Source organism: Dama dama, chromosome 13 (assembly GCF_033118175.1).
Source record: "Dama dama isolate Ldn47 chromosome 13, ASM3311817v1, whole genome shotgun sequence".
NCBI classification, from domain to species: Eukaryota; Metazoa; Chordata; class Mammalia; order Artiodactyla; family Cervidae; genus Dama; species Dama dama.
The window spans coordinates 76,032,917-76,045,340 of record NC_083693.1 but is presented as its reverse complement, the minus strand read 5'-3'; the positions used below and the strand labels follow the sequence as shown (position 1 = coordinate 76,045,340).

Below are 12,424 nucleotides of genomic sequence, written 5' to 3'. Positions count from 1 at the left end.
TTCATTTAATAAAATTTTACAAAAGTCAGTGCTGCCTGCTGGGCTCTTTCGTTGGAGGGGTCTCTTCCTTAGCTGATGACAGGCTGCTCTCCCGCTGGCAGGCAGATGTGGCTGCTGCAGGGAGCACGCTTGCTCTGGGGAAACGGCACCCCCACCCCCGCCAGACGCCCAGACGCGTGAATACCCGGGCCGGGGGCCACTGCAGCAGCAACACACGCAGGGCCTTCCAGGGCCCTGACGGCTGCTCCCAGTGATAGTCCCAGCCGCGTGCCAGGCCAGCCTGGGGTCCCGGGCAGCGTGGTTCAGGCACAGGGCCTGGGGTCTCACAGGTGCCCCCAGAGCCACCTTCCTTCTCCCCCGCCAGGCTAGTGCGGGGCTCCTGGGGACCCGGGCTCACCCTTCCTGGCAGCTGGCCCTGCTGAGGAACGCACCCCCTCATCAGAGTGTCCACCCTGACGTGGACCACCTCCACGAAACCGTTCTGGTTTCCAGTACCAAACCAGACTGGGAAGACACGGTGAAATCCCGCATCAACACACAAAAGTTCTCCCACTTTAGCAAATGTCACTATTAAACAATGTCAGTTTCAGGTTACGAGGACTGAAAATCTTTTTCCTTGGAATCGTGATGTACTGCCCATTTCCGTGTACGGGGGTCTTTAGGAAGAGGCTGTAGGTGATCAGGCTGCCCTGTCCACCACCTGGCGTCCCCGAGAGCTGCCAAGAGAGGAGGGACCGGTCAGGGCGAGCACACATGCCCTCCGGGACGCCCTGGCCGCTGGCACCTGGCCAGCTCGTCTTGGGCCTTCCCACACGCTGTCAACACGAAGGAGCTCTGGACGAAGCCACAGCTTCTCCCCGAGCGGACGGGACGGCGCCTGAGAGCAGCTCTGGCCTGACCGGGTCGGCCTCCTGGTCCTCTTCCCGCCCAGCCGCGGCCCCTGGACGTTCATGTCGGGCCACTGCTGTGCTCCAGTCCCCGTTGGGGCTGCCGCGGGAGAAGGGCTGCTGGGGACACTTAGGTCTTGCTGCTCTAAGACAGCCCAGCCACATGCCTCTGGAAGGTTCTACCTCCTGCCCCGTGATGTCTCTGCAGAGCAGAGGTCCAGCCCATGGGCTGGACTGTCCCGCCCTCCTCCCCAGCTCCACTCAGGCCCCTCCCCACATGACCCCCTCTCAGCCCCTGTGCGTCAGGCCTTGGCCCTGGGGGCGGGATGCCCACCTCCTGGGCAGCGCGGGGTGGGGGTCGGGGGTGGACAGGTCCCTCCGGGTGGAGCTTAGGGCTCTAGAGGCAATGGGCTGGTCAGTGCGTCCCCCTCCCAACGCCTGCTCCAAGGGTGGGTGGAGACCCCGTTCCTGGAGAGGCTTTTCCGGGCGAGGGGCTGTGGGATGGAGCCCCTTCCTCCTGCCTGGGCCCCACCGTGCAGTGGAGAGGAGCTGCCGCCTGCCCCCGCGGCACTCCTGGACTCTCAGAGCCACAGGTGAAGCAGCAAAGTGACTCGTGCTCACCTTGGTCTGGATCAGGGCTCTGCAGCGCTGCAGGCGGAAGCCGAGCTCTTCGGGCTCGTGGAGGCCAGGCTCGCCCAGAGTGCGGCCAGGGCTCCCTGAGAGGCTCTGAGGAAGCAAACCAGAGTCAGCCAGAGGGACAGAACGTTAGAGGGTCTTCTCCTCCCAGCTTCCCTTGCCACCTGGGCCTCCGGCACATCTCCCTGTAAAATGGCAACGCGGCTCCGACCTGGGCTCCACGGGGGGCCGCCCCTGTGCACCCTGGCCCCGCAGTGTCCCTCCCGAGGAGCTACACCGGACAGGCAGCCCAAGGAAGCAGCAGCAGGCCGCTGGTGCGCCCGCCCCCTCCCCAGCCCGATGCGGGCCCTGCGGTGCGCTGCGCAGCGCGGCTGGCAAAGTCGTCATGTGGTCTGGCGGCCTCCGGGAACCCCTCTCTACCCAGGTCAGCCCACCTTCTGAGCAGCGTCTACTCCAAGAACAGGAAGGAAGTTTTCCCGACTGCGGGACTCGCTCCAGACGCATCGGGAGATTGTCATGGTCCCGGTGTTGTGAAGAGCCCTCCAGAGTTTTCTAGATTCAGAACTGGAAAAGAGCTGCCTTAATTACAGGGCAAGCTGGAAGGCCTTCAGAAGGGAGGCACAGAGGGCATCTGACCCTCCAGCATTCTGAACGCAGAGCCCCGGCTTCTGTTTCTTTGTTCATTTGCTCAAGCATCTACTCAACCAACACCGCTCCCTCCTCCCGGCTTTGTCTCCAAAGAGCTCATCCCTGGCCTGAATGACTGATTCCACCACCCTGTGTCTCCTCCTAGGGCAGAAGCTCCAGGGGGCTAGATATACTCTGCCGTCTTGCTCCTGGACGATCTCAGGTGCCTGGAACCAGGCCAGGTGCCAGAGAGATGCCCACAGACAGAGAAGCAGATGCCAGAGTGGGTGCTGGGGCCCCGCCCGGTGGACTGGCCCGACCTCCGGGAGCGAAGGCCTCCGGGAGGGAGGGCACGGCTGGTCCCCAAACAGCTCCAGGGTGAAAGCGCTGAGCCGGGCCAGGTCCCGACCCCCAGGCCCACCTGTGCATAAAGGTGCCCCGGGCTCACGCCCCCCGCCTGCGGGCCTGGACCACAACCTGGGGAAGCAGTGTGCCCTAGGTGCGCTTCAGCCCTGGTCCCCGGGCCTCTGCTGGTCGTGGAGAGTGCACTGGGCAGGCTGGCTCAGACCCCTGCCAGGGCCCAGGAGGGCCCGCCCGCAGCGCTGTCTGCAGTGTCAGCCCGTGAGGCGGATTTAGGTCCCAGAGGAGCCAGCTCCCAGCCACCTCTACCGCCCCTCTGGGGCCTGGGCCCACCTCACCGTTCATTGAGCTAGTATGGTTTTCTGCTAAGGCCGTCTGACGAAATGGCCGTCGGCAGACAAGCACCTCTGTGACCTGTGATCCCAGGGACTCGGCCCTGGGAGTAGCAGCCCTGAGGTGGACTGAGAACCTCTCCAGGAACTGGGGGTCACTCGCTCCCGTCCCCCAGGAGCCCGAGCCCGCCATGCCAGTCCCCTGGGCCCTCCGGAACCCGCCACGCTCCCACCCAGACCCGAGGAGCTGGCCCTCCCCGGCCCACTCTGCTCTGGACCTGCTGGAGGGGGCCCGAGGCGGGGCTGGACAGGCCTGTTCAGAGGACGGGCGGCACCCGTGCCAGCCGCCCTTCGACCCTTTGACCTCAGGTGGTGGGACCTCGGGAGGCTCAGTGTTCTCCACAGAGGTCGAAGCAGACCTTATGACCCCAAGACCACCAGCTCAGCCTGCCGGACAACATGTGAGTATTTCAGTTCATTACCACAGTTTATGCACGGATTCAAGGCCAGAGTTTTCTTCATTCCTTGTTTCTAAGAAGTGGTCTAAGGTGGAGATGCCCTCGGGGGCCTGTGGGACTGGTACTTCTTGAAAAGCAGACCTGAAAACATCCTCACAGCTGACAATGGGCTGAAAAAGAAGAAAAACACACCAAAGCTAGGAAACATACACACATCATGTCACCTTATTCCAAATATGTAATTTTGGTACAAATGAAATTTGTAAATGATTATATATCGTTGCTGCTACTGAATCATGACATATTTGTTCCTAAAAATCACTGCACTGTGAGTCGTGCCATGGAAACGGGTGTGTGGGAAAGTGTGATCATGGCACAACAGTCATAAACTTCATCAGTGACACACGGAAAAAAGACGCACCCAGTGAAAATGCGAGTGCTGTTTTGCACGTGTGAATTGGTTGAGAAATCTGTCCCTACTGCAGTAAAAATGGCACTTCCCGGAAGAGAGGTTTGTGGGTTGTGAGAAGTGTGAAGTACTGGAAGGTGAGCTGTCTGAGGTTGGGGGTTAGGTGGGGGAGCCCCCAGGGGCGGGGGATGCGTGTGGCAGACCGAGGTGGCTGGGAGAGGTGGGCATGTGTGTGGTGTATATTCACGAGGGCCTCAGCTCAGCAGGTGTGGTTTTCTGCATTCACCCCATGTTTCCGGCAAAGTTCACATTACGCTCAAATTGTTCCCCGATACAGTAACTGCACTGGAAGACAGTCCTGTCTTCAAAACAAGCGTTAGAGCAGAGCTAACTGAACGGGGAGTGGATCTTGTCAGAGGGCCAGGGAAACACGGCCGGGTTTAGAAAGCAAATGGTCTACCCTAGAACCAGCGGACCTTTTCCTCTCCTTCCTTCTCTGTTTCGCTTTTGGTGTTAGGGATAAATCACGAGGGAAGAGACGGCAGAGAGAGAGACGGGTGAGAGGCAGTCACAGTGAAGGGAGACGCTGGTGGTCAGGGCAGGACCAGAGGGATGAGGGGCGTGTGATGGGCTCTCCAGGCCGCCTCCAGCACCCCGTCACTAACACACACTGACATGTGATCCGGCAAGGTTTTCTAAGTAAGGAGATTATGGACTCAAACAAAATGCTCTTCCCCCACATGCTCAGAACTGGGCCCAGGAAAACACAGCCCAGTTGATGGAGAGTGGGCAGACGGGAAGGTGGAGGGAACAGAAAACAGGAGGGGGCCAGGATAAAGGCCCAGAGACAAGTGGACCCCCTACCTGACCAGTCCCCCACCACAGGGTAGGAAACACTTCCTATGCAACATGGCCAAGACTTTAGAAATACCTCAGAAGGGGCGATGGCGCCGGTTCCTGTCACTCCACCCTGGTGAGGCTGGCTAGAACAGTGCTCCTTTTGGGCAGAAGCGGTTCTCCACGGCTGAGAGGCTGAGGGCCTCTCCCGGAGCTCAAAGGACTGAGAGAATTGTTCAGAGCTGGCTGAGGATTCTCGAAAGCCTTCAAACTCCCCCCAGGCGCCGCTGTGTTCCCCTGGGTCTGGACCCCTGGCGGTGCTGGTAGACAAGCCCTCGAAGCTGTCCCCAGAGATCCTGGCTTCCCCATCCAGCGGGGGAAGGGTGGAGTGGGGCCTCGCCCACTCCACAGCGTCACCGCTCTGCCTCCCAGGTGCACCGAGGTCTTTAGAAACCTGGTGGAGGGAACACCCGCCTGCTTGCTCTGGGAGGTCACTCAGAAAGGCGCAGACAGGGAGCCCCTGGCCAGGTGTGCCCCTCAGCTCCCTCTGGTCTTGCATGTTGGTGCCCCGGGCCCGCACAGACGCGATGGGAAGACGCTCAGGAGACATCCATACTGCTGTGAGAGAGCAGCTCCAAGTAGACAGCGCCGGAGGGGGTCACCTGCTCGCCCACGGCCCAGCAGCTGCCCACGGCTTCCTCAGGAGTACAGATGGCCTGGTGTGAGTCCACTGTCGCTGTGGAAGGGATACAGACTGCCTGGTCACCCAGGAAAAGTGACCGGAGCCGCTGCCCGGTTTCCCCCTCCGCGCGCCTGGGCGACCGGTCCAGCACAGGGGCGTGTCCTAAAGACCAGACAGATCCTGGGGGTCAGCACAGCCTGGCAGGGTGGGCGAGCTGCGGGGTCCTGCCTCGGTCGCCGTGGGCAAGGGTCTGCGAGGCCCAATCTGGCAGAGTAGGGGAGAGTCGGGGCGCTCACGGGAAGGCAGTGCCCAGAGGGCCCTGAGAGTTGGGCCGGGGGCTCGGGTAGTTCCCTCTCCGGGAGGGGAGCGGAGATCCGAGGCGGCCGCTGAGGACCCCGATCGGGTCTGGCCTAGGGCTCCTGAGGGGCGGACTCAGGGCGCTGGAGCCCCGGCCGGCACCCACCTCGGCTGCCTCGCCGCCTCCGCCCGCCGGCGCAGCAGGGATGCCGGGTGTCCCTAGGCCGGCGCCGGACCGTTGCCCGGCAACGACGCGCGCCAGTCCCGCTTCCGGCGTCTGCCGCCCTGACGTCAGCGCGCCGGCGCCGCGCGGGCGTGGCAACGCCAGGCCCCGCCCCTGCACCGGCGGAGCCAGGCTCCGCCCCCTGAGCGGGCCCGCCCTGCGTGGGCCCCGTCACCGTGCGCCAGTCGGCCGCCGCGTGAGGGGGCTCTCCTTCAGTTAGATGCGTCCCTCGCTCAGCCGCCCCCTTGCAGCTGCCCCGCGCGGCCGGGAGGAGCAGGCGCCCGCTGCCCGCACCGGCAGTCCTCCCAAGCCGGCTGCCCTCCTCTGCCCCTCGCTCCGCGGCCCCGCCGCAGCGGGGGTGTCTAGCTGTGTGATGCCCAATCCGGAACCCCAGGGTCCCGGCGTGATCACCAGCCGGCCCCAAGGCAGAGCAGGGCCAGCCAGGGCCATGGGCCATCATACCCTCCTGCGGCCGCTGGCCCAAGGGCAAGGTGGGCATTAATGGCCAGCCTCACCCTCCTGCCAGCTCCCCCCCAGGCATTCTGGGCCTTTCTCCATCTTACCCAGTCTCGTGAAGTCAGCCCTCCGCAGACTCGACCATCATGCCCCCGCGGAAGCCCTGATCCACGCCCTGTCTCCTGGTCTACTTCCATGCTCAAATTTCTCCACCCTGTGACCTAGGGATCTCCCTGGGCCCTGTCCAATTTGCATGAATCACTGGTTCTCTCCCTGGTCCTTCTCAGCCAAGTTACAGAAAATTTCAATTTTAAAAATGGCTAGATGAGATCATTCTCTGAACCCTGGACCTTGACTGTCTGCCCCTCCCCTGCTTCCTGAGGGGCACGGTGGCCAGAGATGCAGTGTTGGAGTGATGCAGGCAGACTGCCCAGTGCTGGGCAGTCACCGGGGTGAGCTGCAGGAAGGTGACCAGACAGCAGCCCTCTCCTGTCCCGACAGCCCCCAGGGTGAGCTGTCCCCTGTTGTCCACCCACTGCTAGGACACCCTCATCCACTGTCCATGCCGTCTGCACAGTCCAGGAGCTGGAAAGGTGTAGGAGGAGTGTCGGCCTCCTGTCAGCTGAGGAAGCTGATGCCCAGGCACAAAAGCCCGAGTAGGAAGTTTTGTTGGGGCGGAACCAGCTCTTCTGACCCTCAGCAATTCCCCATGTGAAGAGTGAGGATGGCCCTGTGACCCAGGCATGACACGGGGCCAAGGGTGGGTTGTCCTGCATTATGTGGTGTGGTAGGTGAATAATGAATGCCTCCAGGAGGAGCCCTTCCTGATCCCCAGAACCTGCGAGTATGACCCCTTACAAAGCACAAGGAACCTTTGTTCTTTAGTTGCTAAGTTGTGTCTGACTCTGCGACCCTATGGACTGTTGCCCGTCAGGCTCCTCTGTCTATGGGATTTCCCCAGGCAAGCATACTGGAGTGGGTTGCCATTTCCTTCTCCAGGGGATCTTCCCGACCCAGGGATCGAACCCGAGTCTCCTGCATTGGCAGGTAGGTTCTTGACCGTTGAGTCACCAGGGAAGCCCCAGAAGGAATTTTACAGACATGATTATGTTACGCCTCTCATGATGGCGAGACGGTCCTCAGTTACATCGTTGTAACGGACAAGGGTCCTTACAAGGGGGAGGGAGGACGGTCAGAGTCTGAAAGAGAAGGTGGAAAGATGGAAGCAAAGGTCAGAGTGATACAGGCCTATGAACCAAGGAATGCAGATGGCCTTTGGAGCTGAAAAAGGCCAGGACATGGATCTGCCCCAGAAGAGACCTCTAGATGGAACGCAAGTCTGCCGACACTTGGAACTGTAGGGAATAAACGAGAGTTGGTGTAAGCCACTACGCATGTGCGTGTTTATTTGTTACAGCAGCCACAGGAAGCTCACACACCTGGCTGACCCCCGCCTGCCCTGCTCAGGAGGTGCTGTGTTGGGGGAGCCCAGGCTCAGACAGGCAGTAGGCATGACCTTGACACTAGTGCCTGGCCCTGGATGCAGGAGTGGGTGGGGGAAGCCCAAGTAGCTGACAGGTGGCCCCCGACTCCTCAGGCCAGCATCTGGGGCTCTGGACACGACCTGGGGCAGGAGCTGAGGGCCAGCCCTCCAGATGGGCGGGCAGGGCAGGGCAGGCAGCTGTTGAAGTTTAAATGGCTTTGTACGCCGGAGGACACTGGTCAGAGGGGCCCGGTCCCCATGAAAGTGGGAGTAATGGGGGACAGAAGCCAGGACGCCCAACGGTGCTGTGGAGGCTGGATGCCATGTGCAGGAGAAAGCCCACACGGGCTCCTCGCTCCGTCCCTAAGCCCCAGCCCTGTTGAATGGTGCAGACTGGGGTGGGGGGAGCTTCTCTTCTTCCATTGCCCAGCCAAGCCTCCCCCAACCCAGCCTCAGGAAGAAGGGGCCAGACTCTACTCCGCCTGGAGCCCCACAGGATCCTAGCATCTCTGAGCATCACCTGATTAGCCATGGGCTTTCTTGCTCCAGGAAGCACCCTGAATCCTTGGGGTCAGTGGAGGAGAACACCCCTCCCCTGGGCTGGAGCAGGCACTCAGCCTGCAGTTAGAGACCCGGAGCCCTCCCTGACCTCCTCTGTTCAAGGACTGGGTGGGAGGGCAGACAGCGGTGGAGGAAGTCCCAGGGCCCACACCATGCAGTTATGCCCCTCCAGCTGGGCTGGGGCAGGGACACCGGCAGAGCTATTTTTGATTATGCTGCTGCGGCGGCTGCAAGGAGACATCAATCATTGATGCTCTGGACATCCCTGCCTGCCTGGAGAGGCACGGAGAGCAGCCGGCCAGGCGGTAGGGCAGGCTGCGGGCTCTGCTGAGGACCTGGGGCCCAGGGGGCTCTGGCTGGCAGCCCTGGCTCCTCACCCTCAGCCCCACCAGCGCCCTGCCTAGCCAGCCCCAGTACCACGGGACCCAGTCTGAGACCAGTGGCCCAGGGCTAGGGGTGTGGCCCCAGTTCCCTGGCACGGTGGTCCTTGGGAGGAGGTGAGCTTGTGAGTGCCATACGACGGCCACCGCCAGCCCCTGTAGGGCGACCCTCAGAAGTGGTGCGGGGCCTCATGAGTGCCGGCACAGCTGCGGGTCGGCCTATATCGCCACGCTGTGGGAGGAGGGGCAGTTATTCCTGAGGCATGCCCAGCTGCTGTGGCCTTCCCTGGCGGGGCGTCTGTGCCCAGAGGGGCACCGCAGGACAGGGCTGGAGCGGAGCCTGACGGCGGGAGCTCCTGGCTGCTGGGGCTCCACGGCAGGGACCTGACCAAGCTGTGGCCGGGCTGTAGGGAGGGCAGGAGTGGGGCTTGGGTGGGCCTCATAGGTCCCACCTGTCCGGCTCTGTGGCCCAGGGGCGAGGTTGGGGCACCTAAGGCCTCCACAGGTGGGTGGAGGGCAGGTGGGAGGAGGCAGGGCCCAGCCTGACTGCCCGGGGCCAACTTGGGGGACATCTCCCTCTATGCAGCTGCAAGCCGCCCCCTGTGGGGTCCACTGCCCGAGGGGCCACACCCTTCCAGAAGTGAAATGGGCCTGCAGGGACCGTGGTGGTACATGGGGATGAGCACAGCAGGTGATGCCAGCCCTCTGCCTCAGAGCAGGTAGCAGAGCGGGGGCAGCCCCTTGGGCTGGGGGCCCCTGCCTACCCTCATCCTGAATCTGGGACCCTGAGCCAGTGCTCAGCCGCCTCCCTGGCTGCAGAGCCAGCCTGGCCCCAGCAGGACAATGTACGCCCGCTCAGCCCTCACCAAGGCCAAGGACAGAAGAGGTCCCAGGGAGGGTCCCTGCTCCAGCTTCCTCCAGGCCCTGGCCAGCCAGGATTCCCAGTCAGTTCAGTCGCTTCAGTTGTGTCTGACTCTGTGACCCCATGGACAGCAGGACGCCAGGCCTCCCTGTCCATCACCAACTCCCGGAGCTTGCTCAAACTCGTGTCGGTGATGCCATCCAACCATCTCATCCTCGTCGTCCCCTTCTCTTCCTGCCTTCAATCTTTCCCAGCATCAGGATCTTTTCCAATGAGTCAGTTCTTCACATCAGGTGGCCAAAGTATTGCAGCTTCAGCTTCAGCATCAGTCCTTCCAGTGAATATTCAGGATTCCCAGGGGGCACCCAATTGCACAGGGACTTCGGTGCCCGCCTCCGCTTTCCTTCAGTGGCCACAGGAGATCCCCTCCTCCTGGCCTCTGCTGATGTGGGGGGCCCCCTGGCCTCCCCCCCCAGGCTCCAACCTCCCCCTCCCCCCACAGCCCTGTGTGCGGCATGCTGGACCATCATGATGTGTCACAGGGAGTGAGGCCACTGCAGCTGGACGGGGTCCCAGGATCATGACTTATCCGAGGGGCAGGGGGACAGAGAGCTCATGTGGGCTGCAGATGGCTGCTTGTTCCCAGGCCCCAAAGGCCAGACTCAAACGCACAGAGGACAGGCAGGCTGAGACCCCCGACAGGCCCAAGCAGGTGCCAAACACACCCAGGAACACAGACAGCTCTCTCCCTGTGCCCACGAGTGATTGATTCCCAGCTGGACACAGCAGGGCAGGGTCTCTGGCCCCCGGGGAGTGCTGCTGGCCCGGGAGAAGACAGCAGGGCAGGAGGGGTGCGGCCCAAGCCCCCGTGTCCCCACCTGAAGGACACATCAGTGCCCCATCGTGCCACAGGCTCAAGAGGCTGGAAGCTGCCAAGGCCTCTTCCCGGCAATGATGAGCGTGTCCACCCGACCCACTGCTGGAAGGCTGCCCGGCTGCAGCCCGGCTAGCGGGAACGCCAGGCATGAGTCATCCCATGAGGCATCTCACCTGGGCCCGGCGGGCTGTGTGCCCCCCGGGCGAGCCCAGGAGTGCCTCGTGCGGTCTGTGTGTGCATGCCCCTGTGTGTGTCTGCTCCTGTTGTCCCCGGCACGGGGACCCAAGTGTGTGCATGCCTTTGAGGGCACTCCCAAGGATGTTTGTGTGTGTGGGGGCGGGGGTGGGGGGTTGGGGGAGTGCCCGTCTTGGAGTGCATGAGGAGAGATCCAAGTGGACCTGTGTCTGGGTACCACTGTGAGTGTGTGTTATCTCACCTACAAGGATCTGTGTGTGTGGCATGTGTGTGTCTATGTGTGTTTGTGTGTCTGTGTCATGTCTGTGTGTCTGTGTGGTTGGGCCTCCAGTTTCAGCCTGGCCTCTTTCTGCCCCAGGAAAAGTTGCCGTGTGTGTCACCTGTCCTGGCCCCGCCCCGGCCCCAGGCCAGAGCAGCCCCTGGGAACGGGGCCATGTTCTCCTGGGTGTGCTCAGGCCCAGGCTCCATGCCCCCACCCCAGGAGACCTGCATGCCCCAAGGGGCCTTTCCTGGGTCTGCACAAGGCTGAGCCTCAGCTAATGCCTACTTCCACAGAAACATCTTTCCTGGGCCTCCCCACCCCCTGGCCTTGCCCCAAGACATGCCACCCAAGCGAGGGCCCAGGGTGGGCCCCACACTCCCCACCCTCCCCACTGGTCTTCACGGGGTCCCCTCTGCTCGCTTAAGGATCCTTCTCCCTCATCACACCCCCGCCCTGGTCCAGCCCCCACCATCCTGCAGGGCTCCTGACTTCCAGCAGTGTACCCCATGGGACATCCCCAGGCCACCTGGTAATCTGCCTGCAGCCCTGTGGTTCAGTCCTGCTGCCCCTGCCCCAAGCCGTGTTGAGCCTAGGCTTGGGCAGCGTAAGCCAGCATCTGCCCTCTTACTCCCAAACTCTGCACACACACTCCAGGGTTGCTTCGGTCCAGAACCCTCTGCCCTGCTCCTGAGGTCTGAGCTTAGGCTGTCCGCGCGGAGCCTTCCAGGCCCACTCCCCGCCCACCCCCACCGTTACACCTTGCTGGTAGCGCACACCTCCAGACCCGGAGCCCCCAGGGCAGGTCTAGTGGGGTCAGATCGCAGCCATGGCCTCCCTGGACCCCCACTACCCCTAGGCCCTCGTCCAGGGTGCCCCGCTCCCCACTGTGTGACTGCAATGTCAGTCCCCAGACTGGGAGACAAGACTGCGGCGAGCAGGTCAAGTCCGGGAGTCTGGCGCAGCGTCCAGGGACCCCTCGCTGGCAGAGGCCCAAAGTCAACACTCTGAAAGGTCCTTTGAGGGCGCGGGGCAGGGCCGGGCTAGGGGTGGGGCTAGGCAGCAGAGTGGCCGGCGCGGGGTGTCGGCCTGGAGGTGGGAAACCCGCAGGGCCGGACTTGGGGGTGGGGGCAAACCTGGGGGCGGGGCCTGGCTCGGACTGGTTCCTCGCGGACGGGGGCGTGGCGTGGCCGCCAAGGGGCGGGGCCTGGAGGACCGCAGCCAATGGGCTGAATGAGGACGGCGGCCCCACCCGCGCTCGCTCCGCAGCGGCTCCGCGCGGGCTGGGCGGGCCGGGGCGGGGTCCGGGCGGTGGCGGGGCTGGGGGCGCCGGCAGAGCCCGCAGTCTGCTGCCGGTCGCCAGCTGCAGCGCTGGGCTGCAGGGGCAGAGTGCGGCCCTCGCCCGGCCCCCGGGCCGCCCGCGCGCCGGAGCCGGGACCTGCGACTGGACGCTACGGGCCGCCGCGGGCCCGCACCGCCCGGCCGCCAAGATGTGCGACTGCTTCCACGTGATGCTGCCCACCTGGCCCGGAGCCCCCGGCAGCGGTGCGCCTTCTCCCCGCCTGCAGCCCGCTCCCCTCGGGGAGGGTGGGCTCCCCGCTGG

At 63.3% G+C, this 12,424-nt stretch overlaps 1 protein-coding gene across 4 annotated transcripts; it reads right to left on the bottom strand.

The window, feature by feature from the left end:
* Window positions 1–6,395, bottom strand: CLBA1 (clathrin binding box of aftiphilin containing 1). Of its 4 annotated transcripts, none has more exons than XM_061159743.1 (6): window positions 6,312–6,395; window positions 4,641–5,282; window positions 3,325–3,470; window positions 1,958–2,087; window positions 1,509–1,613; window positions 1–716 (listed from the first exon to the last, which is right to left on the bottom strand). In XM_061159743.1, the coding sequence occupies exons 2-6, from the start codon at window positions 5,154–5,156 to the stop codon at window positions 555–557; spliced, it is 1,059 nt and encodes a 352-aa protein (XP_061015726.1). In that variant the 5' UTR covers window positions 5,157–5,282; window positions 6,312–6,395; the 3' UTR covers window positions 1–554. The 4 variants fall into 4 exon arrangements, with proteins under 4 accessions (XP_061015726.1, XP_061015725.1, XP_061015727.1 ...); XM_061159742.1 differs by lacking the exon at window positions 6,312–6,395 and adding an exon at window positions 5,692–5,793; XM_061159744.1 differs by lacking the exon at window positions 6,312–6,395 and adding an exon at window positions 5,692–5,745 and having other exon boundaries at window positions 4,641–5,390.
* Window positions 6,396–12,424: the final 6,029 nt, after the last annotated feature.